The 19,805-nt window shown below is 33.4% G+C and overlaps 1 protein-coding gene across 1 annotated transcript in view; it reads left to right on the top strand.

The window, feature by feature from the left end:
• Positions 1-14,548, top strand: part of CENPK (centromere protein K) — a 37,166-nt gene extending 22,618 nt beyond the window's left edge. The window contains exons 7-11 of the mRNA XM_002919300.4: positions 6,288-6,370; positions 6,469-6,567; positions 6,881-7,013; positions 12,997-13,050; positions 13,674-14,548. Of these exons, the coding sequence (XP_002919346.1) occupies positions 6,288-6,370; positions 6,469-6,567; positions 6,881-7,013; positions 12,997-13,050; positions 13,674-13,832 (528 nt within the window). The 3' untranslated portion in view covers positions 13,833-14,548. The remainder of the gene's footprint in view (positions 1-6,287; positions 6,371-6,468; positions 6,568-6,880; positions 7,014-12,996; positions 13,051-13,673) is intronic.
• Positions 14,549-19,805: the final 5,257 nt, after the last annotated feature.

Raw genomic sequence — 19,805 nt, 5'->3', positions numbered from 1 at the left:
TCCAGCACAAGTAGTTGAAAAAAATTACTTTTTCTCTTTTGAATTTCCTTTGGATGCTTATTGAAAATTAATTGACCGACCATATATGTGTGGATCCATTTATAGACTCCATTTGTTCTTCATTCTGTGGTTATTTCGTTTCCTTTTTTCTGTGTTTCTGTCTTTAGGTCAATACCACATTAATTTATTTACTGAAGTTTTTAAGTCTTGAAATAAAATAGTATGAATTCTCTATCTTTTTTATTCCTTAATCGAAATTGTTTTATATTTTCATATAGAGTTAGCTGGTCATTCAATCCATAAAAAGCTTACTGAACTTTGACTGAGATTACCCTGATTCTGTAGTTTAATTTGAGGAGAATTGACATCTTTAACATACTGAGTCTCAGTTCAGATCCATGAGCCCTGTATGATCTCTGTATTTACTTAGGTCTCCATTTATTTAGTGTTTTAAAAATTTTATAACACTACATCAGTATTTTATAATTCATTATATCAAAGACTAAAAAAAGAAAAAAGACATTTGATTGTCCCAATGAATTCAGAAAGAATAAGTGATAAAATTCAATATTAATTCTTGATTTTTAAAAATTTTTTTTTAAGCGAACTACCCCCTATATGGGGTTTGAACTTATGACCTCAAGATCAAGATTCTCATGCTTTACTGATTGAGCAAGCCAAGCATCCCAATTCATGATTTTTTGAAAGACTTAATAAATTGTAATAAAAGTGTGCAGGTCTTAACACATTTTTGTCAGGTTCATTCCTTTGGTGTTTCATATTTTGGATGCTATTAAAGTGGTATTCTTTTTTCAGTCATCAATAATTTAATCCTGATACCAAATACAATTAATATTTGTATACTGATCTTCTATTAGTGAGTATGACAAACCCCTTTATTCTAGTGGCTTTTTTGTAGATGCTGTAGGATTTTCTACCTAGCTAGTTATGTCATCTGAGATCAGGGGCACTTATATTTATTCCTTTACATCTGGATGCCTTTTATATTTTCTTTCTTTCTTTCTTTCTTTCTTTCTTTCTTTCTTTCTTTCTTTCTTTTCTTTCTTTCTTTCTTTCTCTCAGAGAGCAAGAGAGCAAGAGCATGAGCAGGAGGGGCAGCGGAACAGGGAGAGAAAATCTCCAGCAGACTCCACGCTGAGCATGGAGCCAGACTCAGGGCTGGATCTCACAACCCTGAGATTGTGACCTGAGCTGAAACTAAGAGTCAGGTACTTAACTGACTGTGCCAGCTAGGTGCCCCTAGATGCCTTTCATATGTTTTTCTTGGCTTATTGTACTGTTCTAGAACATTTTTTTTTTTTTAGAGATTTCTTTATTTGGGAGAAAGAGAGAGGCTCACTAGCAAAGGGAAAGGGAGAGAATCCCAAGGAGACTCCCCACTGAGAGCAGAGCCCAATACAGGGCTCAGTCTGACAAAACTGTAATCATGACCTGAGCAGAAATCAAAGAGTCGGTGGCTTATCTGACTGAGCCACCCAGGTGCGCCTGAAACATTTAGTAACATATTTAATAAAAGTGGTGAGAACGGACATTTTTGCCTTGTTCCTGACCTTAGTGGATAGCGTTTGCTCTTTCATCATTAAGTATGTTAGTGGTAGGTTTTTCGTAGATGCCCTTAATTAAGTCGAGGAAATTACCTTCTATTACAATTCATGAAGTTTTTTCTAAAATCATGAATTATTATTGAATTTTGTCATTCTTTCTGAATTCTTTGAGATGATTATTTTCTATTTTAGTCTGTTGACGTAATAAATTACACTGAATTTTTTTTAAGCGTGGAGTTTTACATTAATTTCAGGTATACAATATAATGATTCAACGATTCTATACTTTCTCAGTGCTTATCAAGATACGTGTACTCTTGATCCCCTTTATCTGTTTTCCCTATCCCTCCATACACCTCCTTCTGGCAACCTAGTGTGTTCTCTATTATTTAAGACTCTTTGTTTGTTTGTCTGTTTTATTTCTTTGTTCTTTTATTTCTTAAATTCTACGTCTAGGTGAAATCATATCGTAGTAGTCTTTCTGTGTCTGATGTATTTCACTTAGCATCATCCCCTCTAGATCCATCCATATTGTTGCAAATGGCAAGATGATGTTCTTTGTTATGGCTGGATAATATTCCATAGTACATATATACCAAAATTTCTTTATCCATCTATTGAAGGGCACTTGGGTTACTTTCATATCTTGGCTATGGTAAATAATGCTACTGTAAACATAGGGCTGTATGTCTCTTTTCAAATTAATGTTTTCATTTTCTTTAGGTAAATATCTAGTAGTGGAATTACTGGATCATATGGTAATTCTGTTTTTAATTTTTTGAGGAACTGTTTTCCACAGTGGCTGCATCCATCTGCATTCTCACCAACAGTGCATAAAGATTCCTTTTTCTCTACATCCTCACCAACTCTTGTTATTTCTTGTGTTTTTGATTATAACCATTCTGATAGGTCTATAGTGATATCTCACTGTGGTTTTAATTTGCATTTCCCTGATGATTAGTTATGTTGAGCATCTTCATGTGTTTGTTGGCTATCTATATATCCTCTTTGTTTGCTCTTTTTAAGATTTTATTTATTTATTTGAGAGAGAAAGTGAACGCGAGTGGGAAGGGTGGGGGAGAGGAACAAGTATACACCCTACTGAGTGAGGAGCCCGATGCAGGGCTCGATCCGAGGACCCCAGGATCCTGACCTGAGCCAAAGGCACATGCATAACTGACTGAACCACCCAGACACCCCTGTATGTTCTCTTTGAAAAAATGACTATTCAGGTCCTCTGCCCAGTTTTAATTGGATTATTTGTTTTTGTTGGTTTGAGTTGTGTAAGTTCTTTATATAGTTGGATATGAACCCCTTATCAGATATATCATTTGCAAGTATCTTCTCCCATTCAGTAAGTTTTATTGATGGTTTCCTTTTTACTTTGGTGGGGTCTCAGTAGTTTAATTTCGCTTTTTTTTTTTTTTTTTAAGATTTTATTTATTTTTTTGACAGAGAGAGACAGAGAGAGAGGGAACACAAGCAAGGGGAGTGTGAGAGGGAGAAGCAGGCTTCCCACCGGGCAGGGAGCCCAATGTGGGGCTCGATCCCAGGACCCTGGGATCATGACCTGAGCCAAAGGCAGACGCTTAATGGCTGAGCCACCCAGCGCCCCTCGCTTTTGTTTTCCTTGTCAGAGGAGACGTATCTAGAAAAATGTTTCTATGGCTGATGTCAGAGAAATTACTGCCTATGTTTTCTTTTAGAAATTTTATGGTATTAGGTCTTAGATTAAGGTCTTTAATCCATTTTGAGTTTATTTTGTGTTTGGTGTAAGAAAGTGGCCCAATTTCATTTTTTTGCATGTAGCTGTTCATTTTTCCCATCACCATTTGTTGAAGAAATGGTCTTTTTCCCATTGTATAGTCTTCCCTCCTTTGTTGTAGATTAATTGATCATAACAGCATGGATTTACTTCTGGACTCTATATTCTGTTCTGTTGATATACCTGTTTTTGTGCAGTACTGTACTGTTCTGATTACTACAGCTTTGTAGTATATCTTGAAATCTGAAATTGTGAAATCTCCAGCTTTTGTTCTTTTTCAAGATTGCTTTGGCTATTTAGGGTCTTTTGGGGTTCCATAGAAATTTTAGGATTATTTTTCCTAGTTCTGTGAAAACTGCTGTTGGTATTTTGATGGGGATTGTGTTAAATCTGTAGATTGCTTTGGGCAGTATAGACATTTTTAACAATATCGTTTTTTCCTGTCCATGAGCATGAAATATCTTTCCATTTGTTTGTGTCATTTTCAATTTCTTTCATCCTTGTTTTAATAGATTTTGGAGTATAGATCTTTCACGTCCTTGGTCAAGTTTATTCCTACATATTTTATTGCTTCTGGTGTAGTTGTAAATAGACTGTTCTCTTAATTTCTCTTTCTCCTGCTTCATTATTAATGTATAGATGTGCAACAGTTGCTGTATATTAATTTTATACAGTGACTAAACTGAATTCATTGACTTATTAGTACATTGATTTTTTTAAAAATTTGTATTACCTGTTTAATTAACCATGTATTCCTAGGATAAACCCACTTGGCTTAATCTTTTTTATTTATTGATGGATTTAATTTACTAAAATTTTATTAAGATTTTTGTGTCTATGTTAATGAGAGGTGCTAGTCTATGGTTTTCTTTTCTTGTGACATCTTGGTCAGGCTTTTGTATCAGGCCTAATAAAATAAGTTGGGTATTCTCTCTTCAAAAGAGTTTGTATAGAATCAGTATTATTTATTACTTAAATGTTTGTTAGAATTCACAGGTGAAGCCATCTGGGCCTGGAGTTTTCTTTGTGGGAAAATTTCTAGCCACAAATTCAGTTTTCTTATGGCTAGTCAGGTTTTCTCTTTTTCTCTGACTCAGTGGTAGTTTGTCTCTTTTTAAGAGTTTGTCCATCTCATCTAATTTGTCAGATTTATTAAATTTGTTCTTAGCATTCCTCCATTACCATTTTAATGTTTATAGTATGTCACCTCTCTTAGTCCTAACATTAGTAATTTTTGTTCTTTTTTTCTGTTGTAATTAGTGTGGGTAATTATCATGACCTTCTCAAAGAATCAGCTTTGGGTTTCATATATTTTCCCCCCAGTTTTCTTCTTTTCTATGTTTAAGTTCTTTTTAATCATTTTTTTTTATTCAGTTTACTTTTGATTTTATTTGTTCTTTCTCTTATGGCGGAAGCTGTCCTTAATTTGAGAGCTTTTATTTTTCTTTTCTTTTTTTATAATTTTATTTATTTATTTGAGAGAATGATAGAGAGCATGAGCAGGGGAAGCAGTAGAGGGAGAAACAGACTCCCTGCTGAGCAGGGAGCTAATGCGGGGCGGGGGTGGGGGGTGGTGGTCAGGAGGCTCCATCCCAGGATCTTGAGATCGTGACCTGAGTGAAAGGCAGATGCTTGAAGGACTGAGGCACCCAGGTGCCCGGAGACTTTTTGTTTTTCTAATATAGGCTTTTACTGCTGTAAATTCTTATCTGAGTACTGCTTTTGCTTCACCGCAGAAATTTTTATTTTGTTTTTATTTTCAAATAGTTCATAATAATTTTTTTCTTGTAGATTACTTCTTTGACTCATGGATTTTTTAGAAGTCTGTTTTTAATATTTAAATGTTTGCAGATTTTTCCAGTTACCTTCTATTATTTATTTTTAATTTAATTATATTGTTAGTTCATATTTAAAGTAATATCAATGTGGTTGCTCTGAAATCTTTGTACTTGATTTTTCTTTCCTATTTGTATTACTGTTTCTCTGTCCCTGTTTTCCTCTTCTTCCAATTTCTTGACTTGAGTAGTTTTAAAAATAAACCTATTTTATTTATACTATTGGTTTACTGGTTATTCTCCCCCCTTTTTTTGTGTGGTTGCTGTAAGGTTTATGATATACATCTTTAAATTATCACTGATTTAGATGTGTAAAAAGCTGATGGAAACCCTTGACATCAGGGGAATGGAATACTAGCTAATACATTCTAGAAACAAAAAGATACTAGAAAAAACTCCAGATGTTATTGTAATTTGCTGTAGCCACACAGTCTTCTTTGATGTTCCTCATGTATGTCACACATACTCTTGCCTCAGTTCCTTTGTACCTACAATTTTCTTGCTTGGAACATTCTTTTGCTAGAAATGGTCATGTCTTATCTCATGTCTTCTTTATCTGCTGCTATACTGTTAACCTGCTCAGAGAGGTCTTTCCATGTCATACTACCAAAAAGAGCCATTCTTACTCCTCATGTCTGTCTGTGTTCCTATTTGGACTTATTTTTTTCTTCGTGAGACTGATCACTCAGTGGAGTTATATACTTGTTTGTCCCAGTTCTCCTCTTTGTTCATCTTTGACTCCCTGACTCCTTCAATAATGCCTGGTAGTCAATGATCAATATATATTTGTTAAATGAATGATAACCATTTGTGTCTGTTTTTGTGTAGTCTCCTTAGAAAAGAGACCTAATCTACCTGATTACTGAAAACTTACTGTTTGTCTTTCAGTATCAAATTAAAATGTATTGCTCAAAACTCCTTCTTATATTTTTGAATTTAACAAATGAAATATTACAAAGAACCTAGTACCTGCTGTGTATTTTCCTTTCAGACTTACTGGTAAGTTTTTTTGTTCTTGATTTCTGATTATCTATACTAAACAAATAATGTAAAGTTCACGCTCATTTAGATATAACTGTTGATAGGATTCCAGACTAAGCAATTTGAATTATTTTGTTCTAGTTCCAAAAATTGAGACATGATCTTGAATTGATACTCTCTACTATTCAGTCAAAGAATGAAAAGTTAAAGGAAGACTTGGAAAGGTATAATTATATTATAATTACCTTTAATCACTGATATGTGTTGGATTGGTATTAATGTTTTATTTGGCTATGTTGGTATTGTTTTTCCACATTTAAAGGGAGCAACGGTGGTTGGATGAACAACAACAGATACTGGAATCTCTTAATGTACTACACAATGAATTGAAACATCAGATTGTGACATTTTCTGAATCAAGGTATTTGTATTCTAGTTTTTTGAAATAGGAAAAAGTTATTTTTTCATGTTACATGAAATACATATATGAAAAGAAGGGAAATTTTATTAGAAATTGTGAGTTTAACATCTGCCAACTGTTAGTTACATGACATTTGATTAATGACTTGATGTATAGTTTCCCTACCTGTTAGAGAATTATACTTTCATAAAACTAGTTATTTCATTTGAACAAAGTGTTTGATCAACTTTATGAGCTACCAGTTACATATACTCATGTATTTTGTGTATTTTATCAGTAAAATATTTCTCTTAATTTTTAAAATATCTATTAGAATCTTTGATGAGCTGAAAACTAAAATGCATGATATAAAAGAATATAAAAAGAAACTTTTGATTACCTTGGGTGAGTTTCTGGAAGATCATTTTCCTCTGCCTGATAGAAATGTTAAAAAGAAAAAGAAAAAGGTAAGTTTTAGAGAATGCATTCATGTAGATATTTATATATGAGATTGTTTCATATAAGTTCAAATGTTAATTTTCTGATAAATTTTTGTAAGTTTATTATACATTTAAAAGATATACACAGATGCATGTACAGAAATATTCCATCATATTATAATATTGATTGAAAAATTAGAAGCAACTTAGTTCAATAAAACAGGATTAAATGCATTTTTAAAATATTTACCCATATGGTGGGGAAAAAAATATACCTTTTAAAAATAATGTATTGAACACTACCAGAAGAGTTACTAAAATGCTCACAATTTATTGGTAAATGGATAAAACACAGCTAACTAAGTTTTATGAGTCTAATTTGTAATAAAAAGCATAATAGTGTGTAAGTCTAGGGACTAGGATTTTAGGTGAAATTTGTTTTTGTTTTTGTTTTTACTTTTCTTTATTTTCCATGATGAGCATATGTAACTTTTAAAATCATAAGATAGCTGTAAGTTAATGTAAGTTCTTGACTATTTTACTAGTAGTTATGATGGAATAAACCTTTTCCACAAAAGCAAATAAATATTTTATTTGGTGACAGAAGATTGGGAACAACTACTTTAATTCCTTTTTTAAAAACAGTATATAATATAAATAATAAACTGACACCAGAATGATCTTTCTAAAAATATATATTTTAATCATTTTTCAACATAAAACTGATGACTTCCTACTGGATGAAGTCTATAAACTCCTTAGAGTAATGGATTTATATTTGGACTTTGTCTATCTCTTTAGCCTCCTGTCAAACCATTCTTTTTCATCTCTTGCATGAATCCGTTCAACCATTCCACTCTAGTCCCAGCAAGTATGCTGTAACCTGTCACTTTTTGTGCCTTAAACGTTTTATTCCCTCTGCTTACAAAACACTTCCTATCTGATGAGGATAGCAAACTCTTACTTAAGAATCAAACATCATCTTTTGCGTGAAGTATTTTTTTTTTTTAGATTTATTTATTTATTTTAGAAAGAGTGAGAGAGTGTGTGGCAGTGGGAGGGAAAGAGGGAGAGGGAGAGAGAAACTTAAGCAGTCTCTGTGCAGAGCATGGAGCCTGACAGGGGGCTTGATCTCATGACCCTGATATCATGACCTGAGCCGAAACCAAGAATTGGACTCTTTGGTTAAGCATCTACCTTCCCAGGGTCCTGGGATTGAGCCCCACTTTGGGCTCCCTGCTCTGCAGGGAGTCAGCTTCTCCCTCTCCCTCTGACCCTCCTCCCTGCTTGTGCCCTCTCTCTCTCTCTGTCTCAAATAAATAAATAAATACAATCTTAAAAAAAAAAAAAAGAGTTGGACGCTTAACTGACTGCACACTCCGGCGCACCCCTATGTGAAGTATTAAATGAAGTTTATGTGCCGTTTTATTAGCATTTGTCACAGGATTTTGTAGTGATCATTTATATCTATCTCTCTGTTCACCCACCATGCACTCTGAGTTCCTTGATGTGTTGAATTCATCTTTGTAGGTCTACTATCTTGCATATGTATTATAGTATCTTCTGAGTTCATGTTTATTGAATGACTATGAGTATACTAGGAAAAGGAGAGAAAGTTTTCTTTGTTTTCTTATAATCTGTTTTTCTTCTTCTTCCCTTTCTTCATCGTAACTATCAGGAGGCTTTACATATGTTATGGATTATGTCTCCCATTCTACTCATTGTTATTTATACACTTTGTTCATTTCTAAAATTATTGACAGCCTTCTGTTAACCATTTCATTAAGTTCAGGATTCCCTACCTCTTAATGATCATAATCCTACAATAACTCAGTGACATTTTCTGATTCTAGTCTTGCCTGTTTTCAACTTTTTTTTTTAATCTATCAAGCTTCTCCAGTAACAGAACCAGAGGTTTTGAGGGATTCTAAAAAGGAATCATTGATCACCAGAAGCCATCATGGGTTTGTTAAGTCGTATTTGATAAACTCACTTTTTTTAAATGAAGTATGTGAACTGTTGATACATGTTACAAAATGATAGATTATTTTCTCTTTTTTTTCTCTCTCTCTGTCAAACAGTAATACTGAATGTATTATTTGACTCAATCTGCCTTAGTAAAATACTACAGATTAAATGGCTTCAAAAAAAGATTTTATTTTCTCACTGTTCTGGAGGCTTAAAGTCTAAGATCAAAAATGCCATTTGGGTTGGTTTCTGCTGAGACCTTTGTGCCTGAAGAGAGCTCTGTGGTGTCTCTTTGTCTTATTTTAAAGACATCAGTCCAGGTGGATTAGGGTACCACCATTGTGGTCACATTTAACTTTAATTACCTCTTTAAGGGCTTCATCTCCAAATATAGTTACCATGGGGGCTGGGAGTTGAACATGTGAATTTTGAGAGTCACAGTTCCGTCCATAACACTGGGATTTAGCATTCAGAGATGTGTACAAAAAGAAAAAACTTGAATCCCTCCACCACGTCATTAACATTAGGTGAACATCATTTGAGACATCTTCCTAAACTCATACAGGTATAGAAGCATAAATGGATTGATGGATTTGCATATCAGTGTAGTTTTTTTTTTAATAAAGATTTTATTTATTTATTTGAGAGAGAGAGAGCACACAGTGGGAGAGGGAGATGCAGACTTCCCACCAAGCACGGAACCCAACACTGGGTGAATCCCAGGACTGCAAGATCATCATCTGAGCCAAAGTCAGGCACTTAACTGACTGAGCCACCCAGGCTCCCACAGATCAATGTAGTTTTGTATAGGCCAATATAAAATAAGTATTATATGTAATACTTAAATTGATAGAAGAAAAATGAGTGAGGTTGATTTATTTAACTCAGGTAAATATTTCTTTGCTTTAAGTGACTTTAATTCTGTAAAGATCCCCAATATAGAAAAAACAAATTATGAAAAACATTATAAAAGATTATAATACGTTTTTTAATTTTATCTTCCAACTTTAGACAGCATTCATTGACTCCCTGCTTTGAAAGATGAGGAAATTAACATTCTTCCTCCTATACCCTCATTATAATTTGTGTTATGTATTTTAACTTTGGCAGGTTTATAGCATTTTTATTCTGTTTCGTACCAAAATTCATGTATGTGTTTAGTCTTTGTATGGTATTGGAGTCAATGCTTATCATCTTTTACCATTTATTTTTGAGTTTTTAAGTTTAACTAGTTGTTTGATTTGATGGATTTCTTTGATAAGTATTTTGTTTAAGCAGAATTCCTGGGCATTTTATTTCTTAGGTTCTTGAACGATGAAAATACTTTGTTTGCTTTTATAGTCAAAGGATATTTTCAGAACATTTAAAAAAAAATTAAGATCTGCTAGGAATTGCTCTATTCTTCTGAAATAGAATGTGCTGTGGAGATCTGAAGTCAGCCTCTGGATATCTTGAAGACATGCCTAAAGAGTTCTTTATCTTTAAACTTCAGTAATTTAACAGAGATACATCACAATGATGATCATTCAATATCAGTTTTGTTTTGAAGTTGGCATTGTTTTTAGGGGCAGATTTAAGTCACATTTCATTTCATGGAAATTTTATTTTATTATATCATATTGTTTTTATATCTTTTTTTAAAGATTTTATTTATTTATTTGACAGGGAGAGACACAACGAGAGAGGGAACACAAACAGGGAGAGTGGGAGAGGGAGAAGCAGGCTTCCTGCTGAGCAGGGAGCCCGATGTGGGGCTCGATCCCAGGACCCCGATGCAGGGCTCTATCCCAGGACCCTGGGATCATGGCCTGAGCCCAAGGCAGACACTTAACAACTGAGCCACCTAGATGCCCCTGTTTTTCATATCTTTATGTGAAACATTTTTTTTCTTGGTTTGCTCTCATTCTATTTTTCCTCTGCTTTTTCTTTGTCTCAAACATTTATATATATATATATTTTTTTTTTTTAAGATTTTATTTATTTATTCGACAGAGACAGAGACAGCCAGTGAGAGAGGGAACACAAGCAGGGGGAGTGGGAGGAGGAAGAAGCAGGCTCACAGCAGAGGAGCCTGATGTGGGGCTCGATCCCATAACGCCGGGATCACGCCCTGAGCCAAAGGCAGGCGCTTAACCGCTGTGCCACCCAGGCGCCCCTCAAACATTTATATTTTAATCTGTGCTTTGTAGCTGCTTATTTCTGTATCAATTTTAATTCTGTTTGCTTTCATCACTACTGAATGCTGCTTTTTTTAGCCACTCTTTCATTTAGTAAGGTATTAGAGGTCAAGAGATTTTGAGATCCAGCTTTACTATCTTTACTCAGAAATTTATTTTTACTCTTTCTTTAGTTTATTTGTACTTACTTAAGAGTTTAATTTTTTAATTAAGATTTTATTTATTTATTTATTTATTTATTTATTTATTTATTTATTTAAGAGAAAGTGTGAGAGAGAGATAGCACGAGTGGGGTGAAGGGCAGAGGGTGAAGCAGACTCCCCACTGAGCAGGGAGCCTGATGTGAGGTCCAGTCCCGGGAGTCCAGGATCATGACCTGAGGGGAAGGCAGACACTTAACGGACAGAGCCACCCAGGAGCCCCTACATAATGTTTTATAAGGATTCCCCAGTAATCCTTGGTATCAGGAAAGTACTAGCTGTCCCTATAGTAGGTGACTCTGTAATTAAATGTCTGAACTCAGGCTGCTGATTAGTATTAGTATTATCTTGGAAGGAGATTTCTAGCAGATCCCCTTTAGATCCTTGTCCTATTGAATGTTTTTTTGTTGTTGTTGTTGCTGTTTTTGGTTTTTGTTGGGCTTTTTTTGTTTTTTGTTTTTGTTTTGTTTTTTGGTGCAATAAGGTGTTTTTATTAAAGCACGGGGACAGGACCTGTGGGCACAAAGAGATGCCCTATGGAATATTTTTAATAGAAGTTTAGATAAATAGGTAGAAGGCATGGTTATGAAAACTTGCAAATGATAAGAAACTAAGGGAGCTAGACAGTAAATATACTGGATGACAGAATTAGGACAATTTTTTTCAGTTGGCTAGAACTAGGCCAAATAAAATAGGGATAATATTTAGCGGAGGTACATAGAATATCTCTCTTGGGTTTAAAACATTGAAAAATGAAGGAGACCTATCTTAGTTGTATGTATGAAAGAGACTTATGGATTTTAGATGATAATATGCTTAGAGAGAGGTCAGCAGGGCAAAATAGATGTCTAAAAGCTGATGAAAAAAATGATGAATAAAATTCTAGCATCTGTAAGTATGGAAGTGAGTCTTCCTTTTCGTCTTTGCTGTTTAAATCATACTTGTATCATGTGGAGCCTGGATTGAAAAAGAAAAAAGAAGATAAATTAAAATACATTTAGAGAGCACCCATGATATTGAGGGGCTGCAAGACTCTGGCTTATGAAAAATAATTGAAGGAACTAATGATGATTAAGATGGCAAAGACTTAGGGCTCATAATACCTGTTTTCAAATATTTGAGGAATTCTTGGATCAAATTGGAATGGGTCTTATTCTCTGTCATTCCAAGGAGAAAAGAAGCAGTGAGTTGAGTTAACATTAGGACCTGTCAAGAACTATAAAAAGTTGAATGAGGCTCCCTGGGAAGTAAGTTTCCTGACCTGAAGCTGTGTAAATGCTGTTAGGAATGCCATTTGTTTGAGATATTTTGATTGGAGAGTTCAAACATTAGACTTTAAATTACATGAGTATATATAATATGTATAATATAATATATCCATTATGTATTTGTAGATAGTCTGAATTGTATCTTCTTGTAATTGCAAAAGATTTCACTCTTAGTGGTTGTTTGAACTTTGTTTTTATGAACCTGTTTAGTACAAGCTGATTGTTTACTTTCAGAATTCTTTTAAAATCACGTAATTATAAATATTTGGTTTTGTTATACCTTGTACCGTTGCAGTTAAGAAATATCACATTTAAAAATTGTTGCGATAAATATAGTCTAATCTGCCATTGGCTGAATTGAAATGTTAATTCTTTGTTATTCACATTTCTGTCAAAGAAAAACATTCAAGAATCAACTGCACAGCTGATAACACTGCATGAAATGTTAGAGGTAAGTTTTTGTAGAGTTGTTTTCTCTTCAGGATTTCTTTTATTTAGTGATTTCTGAACGATGATACACAGGGTCAAAACAAAATACTGCGTTAGTTCTTAAATATACCAACCTTTATTAAATATATTTATATTAATTTATCTTTAGTATAAGACTAGGGTCTGTTTTCTATACCTTATTAGAAGGAATATTGTCATTTTTTAAAAGAACATAAAATTGGGGACTAGCCATTAATCATATTCCCAAGATTATTACTTCAAAAAAATTTTTATAATGTTATTTAGTATTTACACAGTGAAAGCCTATGCTTTTACATGGATGGAATCTTTAGTTGGCATCTCTGTTCTATCTGAACTACATGTTTGAGTTTAAGGATTCTTTCCACAAAGTTGCAGAAACTTGTACACAGTTTTAAAGAAGTTTCCATTTATTAATATCTGTAGTTTTTCTTAAAAGGAAGAAAAATAATTATTTACGTTAGTACATAGAAAGTATGACAAGCAATTATTCAAAGAGAAAAGGGATAGATCAACATCCTTTGGTAAAAAATTTTTAATGTTTTATTGTAGCTGTATCATTTTTTAAACTAAGTGTGGTATATTTTGAACGATATTTTTTCCTAGATTCTTTTAAATAGATTATTTGATGTTCCACATGATCCATATGTCAAAATTAGTGATTCTTTTTGGCCACCTTATATTGAACTGCTCCTTCGTAATGGAATTGCCTTGAGACATCCGGAAGATCCGACCAGAATAAGATTAGAAGCGTTCCATCAGTAAAAGGATGGTCTCTTTTTTCACACAGTACTTAACGAATCTTGTCATTCAAGGATAATAGAAACACTGAGGATTTACTTGGATAAAGAATGTTATTTGCAAATCAAAGTACGTACTCCCTCTTCCTTTTATCCATAAAATGACATGTGCCATCTACTATTCATTTATAAATGGTTCTTTCAATTCAGTCAATGTTTTGGTGTTTTCAACTGGATGGAAAAGAATGCAAGAAAAAATATTCTAGACTTAATCATTATAAAAAGTTTTGATATACCTTCTGCAGTATTCTTTGGAAAATTCTTTGTTAATTTATAATATTGCTTATATAATTTTCCCTTTTGAAATTTATGACAGTTTATTTTATGCATTTTGAGTTCCGCTTGATGCTTATATCTTTAAATTTGGTAATTATAATGGGAAAGCCATTTAATTTGCAGGTGGTTTTTAAATTGACAGTATCTGATGTAGATGGAATACGTAATTTAAAAGTATGTAGTAAATCTGTTCCATGAATACTGCCTTATTTCTAGATTTGTTAAAAATTGGAACAGAAAAAAAACTAATGGATAAAGGTAACATGAAAGCTATATTTTAGTATGTATTATATAACAAGTGATATTATATATTAAACCATTCTTGATTCTGTTAGTTAATGTTAACAAAATTGTGTTCATAAAATTTTGTTAATTCTCCGTGACATTTCTGTAAATAAAATTCTCTTATCTAAAAATCTCTAGCTTTTCTGGTGATGTGGCATGATATTTTAATAGATTAATTAAATAGCTTTTTTCATAGGTTGAAAAATGAGGATAAGACTCATTCTAGATTACAAGCAAGCTAAACTACAGAATTCCAAATCCTTTTAGTATCATTAGTTTTCTAAGAGGACTTACTATGTACTTTTATATTTGAAAAAGCTTTCTAATGTTTATCATCCATATTTCTTTCTTACCTTAAATACTTCAATTTTTTTAAAGTAAGCAAATACTATTCCAAGTATATCTTGTCCCTTCTAGAGATAATACAAATATTGCTACGTTTCAGAGAACGTAAGTTCTTTTATGGGAAGATGACATATAAAGTACCTTGCTAGAATACTCAAATTCAAGTCAAAGGAATAAGTATCTTACGTTCTTGAAGTTACTGGAGAAGGGAGAAATGGTTCAGGGAGTATAACCCTGACAATAATTCTACAAAGTAGGTAGTACTGTTGTCCATGAATTTCTTTGTGTTGCAAATTACAGAAAGAAATAGATAAAGCAGTGAACATCTCACTTTATTGGGCAAGTCTTCATTTCACGTTTTACTCATAAAGATAATGGTTAGGATCTTTTGAGTGCAGTATCTTGTAATAAAGCGTTAAAGAAAACTATGATGACTACATCCTATTTCTTCTTACAGGGCTCTTACATAGCAAGATATTTGCCCACTTTCGATCTCAGTTATAGACAAAGTAAGTTATATGGTAGAATTAGTCTTGATTTGTACTCCATCTAAGCTTACAGCTCTTGTAAGCTTTCTGAGGTTTTGAGAATGTTGGAGAAAATGTTTTAAGTTCTGAGGACCTTTTTATGTATTTTTAATTTCACTGCTTTAAGATAATCACTGAAATCTATTGACTTAGAATTGGTTTTTATTTTACTGACTCTTAAATATGATAATGCAAAATATCAGAAAGTAATACCACATTCTAGCTTTCCCACACCAGCTGGTGATGTTAGCCTAATTTTAAAACAAAAAATTGTTTTAGTTTACCAGAATATATATTTAACTTTGTTATTGGTTGACGTGTATGTATGGACTGATTTGGGAGAAATTATGTCTCTATTTGAATATGACTCTTTGAGACTTAAGTTTTATATGATTGTATATCTGTATTAACATTTCTGATACCCTGTTGTCCTTAATTTACTTTTTTGTTTATTTAGCAACTATTAGTTTACTTCTTTTTTTCCCCATAACATATATTTGGATCAAATGTCTCTAAATAGCATTTACGTGCATCAACACTTTGAAATCAAGACACTTGATCTTATTAATGTATTAATAAATAAGCACATATATTACTATAACACTATACTATATATGCTATATATAGCATATAATATATATACATATATTACTATAACATTGTTTTTTAATATGTTGACAACTATTTCACTATGATTTTTTAAATTGGGGTATAATCGCCATACAACATTTTATTAGTGTCAGGGGTACAACATAATGATTTGATGTTTGTATATATTGCAAAATGATCACCACAACATCTGCCATCATAGTTAACAAAATTTTTTTTACTTGTGATGAGAACTTTTAAGATCTATTCTCTTTACAAGTTTCAAGTATGCAATACAGTATTAACTATAGTCACCATGCTGTACACTATATCCCCAGGACTTCTTTATTATATAACCGTAAATTTGTACCTTTTGACCCTCTTTACTCATTTTGCCCACTCTTCACCTCATCCCTGCCTCTGGCAACCACCAATCTGTTGCTTTGTATCTATGAGCTTGTTTTCTTGTTTTGTTGTTTTTAGGTTACACATATAGATGAGATCATATGACCTATGACTTTTTCTCTGACTTTTTCACTTAACATAATGCTCTTGAGGTCCATCCTTGTTGTCACAAATGGCAAATTCCATTCATTTTTATAGATGAATAATATCCATTGTATTTATATGCCACCTTTTCTTTATCTATTCATCCATCAATGGATCCTTAGGTTGCTTCCTTAACTGGGCTATTGTCAATAATGCTGCAGTGAACATGGGGTTGCATATATCTTTTTAAGTTAGTGGTTTCATTAGTTTGCTTCTTTGTTGCTTTTACCAAGAATTATATTTTTCAATTCTGTAGAACATCCTTTATTTTAAAGTGAAGTTGGCTTAATGGTAAGTGTATATTGCAAACTCTAGGGCAATTACTAAGAATATTTTCAGTATAATTGATGTGCTAAGACGGGAGAGAAAATAGAATCATGTAAAATGGTCAATTAAAACTAGAGAAGACAAAAAATGGAAGACAAAGAGAACAAAGGCAATGAATAGAAAATGGTAACAAATATGGTAGATATTACTCCAGATAATAATCATTTAATAATCATTTTAAATGTGAATGGACTAAATACACCAATTCAAGCAGGACTATCAAAGTGGTTAAAAAAAAGAAGACTCAGACTATATGTTTTCTGCAAGAAACCCATCTGAAATATAAAGACTCAGATCAAAAGTAAAGGGATGGAGAAATATATACCATGCTAACATTAATCAAAAGAAACCTGGACTTAGCTATATTAATTTTGGACAAAGCAGACTTCAGAGCAAGGAAAATGACCAGGGATTACAAGGAACAGCACATATTGATAAAGCTGTCGATTCTCCAAAAAGACATCATAATCTTTAATGTGTATGCACCTAACTTTATCAGAGTATATAAGGCAAAAACTGATAGAACCACAAGAAGAAATAGATGAATTCATAGTTATTGTTGGAGACTTCAACATTCCTCTATCAGTAATTGACAGACCCAGCAGGCAGAAAACCAATAAGGATCTAGTTTAACTGATCCTTACAGCACCATCAATCAACTGGATCTAATTGACATTTATAGGATAGTAATCCAGCAATAGCAGAACACACATTCTTTTCATGTTCACGTGGAACATTTACTAAGACCACATTCTGGGTTACCAATAAATTTGTAAAAGTAGGCTACAAATTATGCTTTCAGTCTACAATGGAACTAAACTATAAATCAATAACAGAAAGATACCTGGAAAAATCCCAAAATATTTGGAGATTAAACAACATCTAAACACAGACATTGAAGATATCTCAAAGACGCAAATATTTTGTACTCAGTGAAAATATAACTCCTCAAAATTTGTGAGATGCAACAGAATTTGAGTTTAGAGAGAAATTTCTAGCATTGACTATATTAGAAAAGAAGAAAGATCTAAAATCAATAATCATAAGATTTCACCTTAGGAAACTAGAAAGGGAAGAGCAAATTAAATCCAAAGTAGGTGCACCTAGCAGGTGCACTTGGATAAAGCAGGTGATTCTTGATTTTGGCATTGTGACTCTGAGCCCCAGGTTGGGTGTACAGATAACTAACTTAATTAATTAATTGAAATAAATCCAAAATAAGAAAAATGATAAAAATCAGAGTAGAAATCAAGGACAATGAAAACAGAAAATCAATTAAAACAAAAGCTGGCTATTTGAAAATATCCAATAAAACTGATAAATCTCTAGCCAGGCTAACCAAGAAAGAAAGGAAACAGATTAATATCAGAAATGAAAAGAGGGGTGGGGCACCTGGGTGGCTCAGTCATTGGGCGTCTGCCTTCGGCTCAGGGCGTGATCCCAGCATTCTGGGATCGAGCCCCACATCAGGCTCCTCTGCTGGGAACCTGCTTCTTCCTCTCCCAATCCCCCTGCTGTCTCTCTCTCACTGGCTGTCTCTCTCACTGGCTGTCTCTGTGTCAAATAAATAAATAAATAAATAAATAAATAAATAAATCTATCTTAAAAAAAAAAAAAGAAAGAAATGAAATGAAAAGAGAGGCATCAGTACCAAACCCAGGAATGTTAAAAGGATAAATAAAGGTATGTTATGAATGACTCTATACCCACAAATTGTATAGCTTAGATGAAATGGAGCAATTCTGTGAAAGACATAATCTACCAAAACTCAAACAAGGAAAAATAGCTAGACTGCATAAGGCTATATCTGTTAAGGAAAATTGAATCAATAATAAGCTTCCAAAGCAGTATAAGAACTAGATGGTTTCAGCAATGAATTCTACCAAACATACACGAAGGAAATGATGTCAATTCTGAACAACCAATCCCAGAAAATAGAAGTGGAGAGAATAGTCCCTGACTCATTCTACGAGACCAGCATTACCAGAACACTAAAACCAGACAGAGACATCACAAGAAAGGAAAGCCACAGACAGATATGCGTCATGAACATAGGTACAAAATTCCCCAATAAAACAATCAAATTCAACATTGTAGAACAAAAATTTATCCACCACTGCCAAATAACATTTGTTCCAGGTATGCAAAACTGGTTCAACATTCAAAAATCTAATAATGTAATTCATGATTCCATCAGACTAAAGCAGAAAAATCATATGATCATACCAATAATAGATTACAAAAAAGCCATTTTCCAATTCCCATTCATGATAAAAACTCTCAGCAAGCTAGAAATAGAAATTGATTCTAAAGTTTATACATAAAGGCAAATGATCCAGCATAGCTGCAAAAATATTGAAGAACAAAAACGCAGACACTTAACATACCTTTAATAAAAATTAAATTGATCATAGAGCTAAATGTAAAATGGACAGCTATAAAAAAATACACAGCTATGTTATGTTCTATTCTAGAACATAACATAAGAGATAATCTAGTCTGACCTTGGGTTTTGTGGTGCCTTTTCTTTTAAAGATATATTTATCTTTATTTCTTTATTTCAGACTACCTCCCCCGAACCCACGCATGCACCCCCCACCTCGGGGGAGGTGCATAGGGAGAAGGAGAGGGAAACAAGCGACTCCATGCTGAGCATGGAGCAAACACATGGCTCGGTCTCACCACCCTGAGATCGTGATTTGAGCTAAAACCAAGAGTCAGATCCTTACCCAACTGTACCACCCAGGCACCCCTCATGATGACTTTTTAGATACAATACCAAAATTACAATCCATGAAAGAAAATATAAATTGGTCTTCATTAAAATTTAAAAGTTTTGCTTTGTTGAAGGCACTGTTAGAATGAAAAAAATAAGCCACAGACTGGGAGAAAATATTTGCAACATACATATCTGTTAAAGATAACAGAAGTAGGGGCACCTGGGTGGCACAGCAGTTAAGCGTCTGCCTTCGACTCAGGGCGTGATCCCGGTGTTATGGGATCGAGCCCCACATCAGGCTCCTCTGCTATGAGCCTGCTTC

The sequence above is a fragment of the Ailuropoda melanoleuca genome, chromosome 3 (assembly GCF_002007445.2).
Source record: "Ailuropoda melanoleuca isolate Jingjing chromosome 3, ASM200744v2, whole genome shotgun sequence".
Lineage (NCBI taxonomy): Eukaryota > Metazoa > Chordata > Mammalia > Carnivora > Ursidae > Ailuropoda > Ailuropoda melanoleuca.
This window is presented reverse-complemented; position numbering and strand designations above follow the sequence as displayed.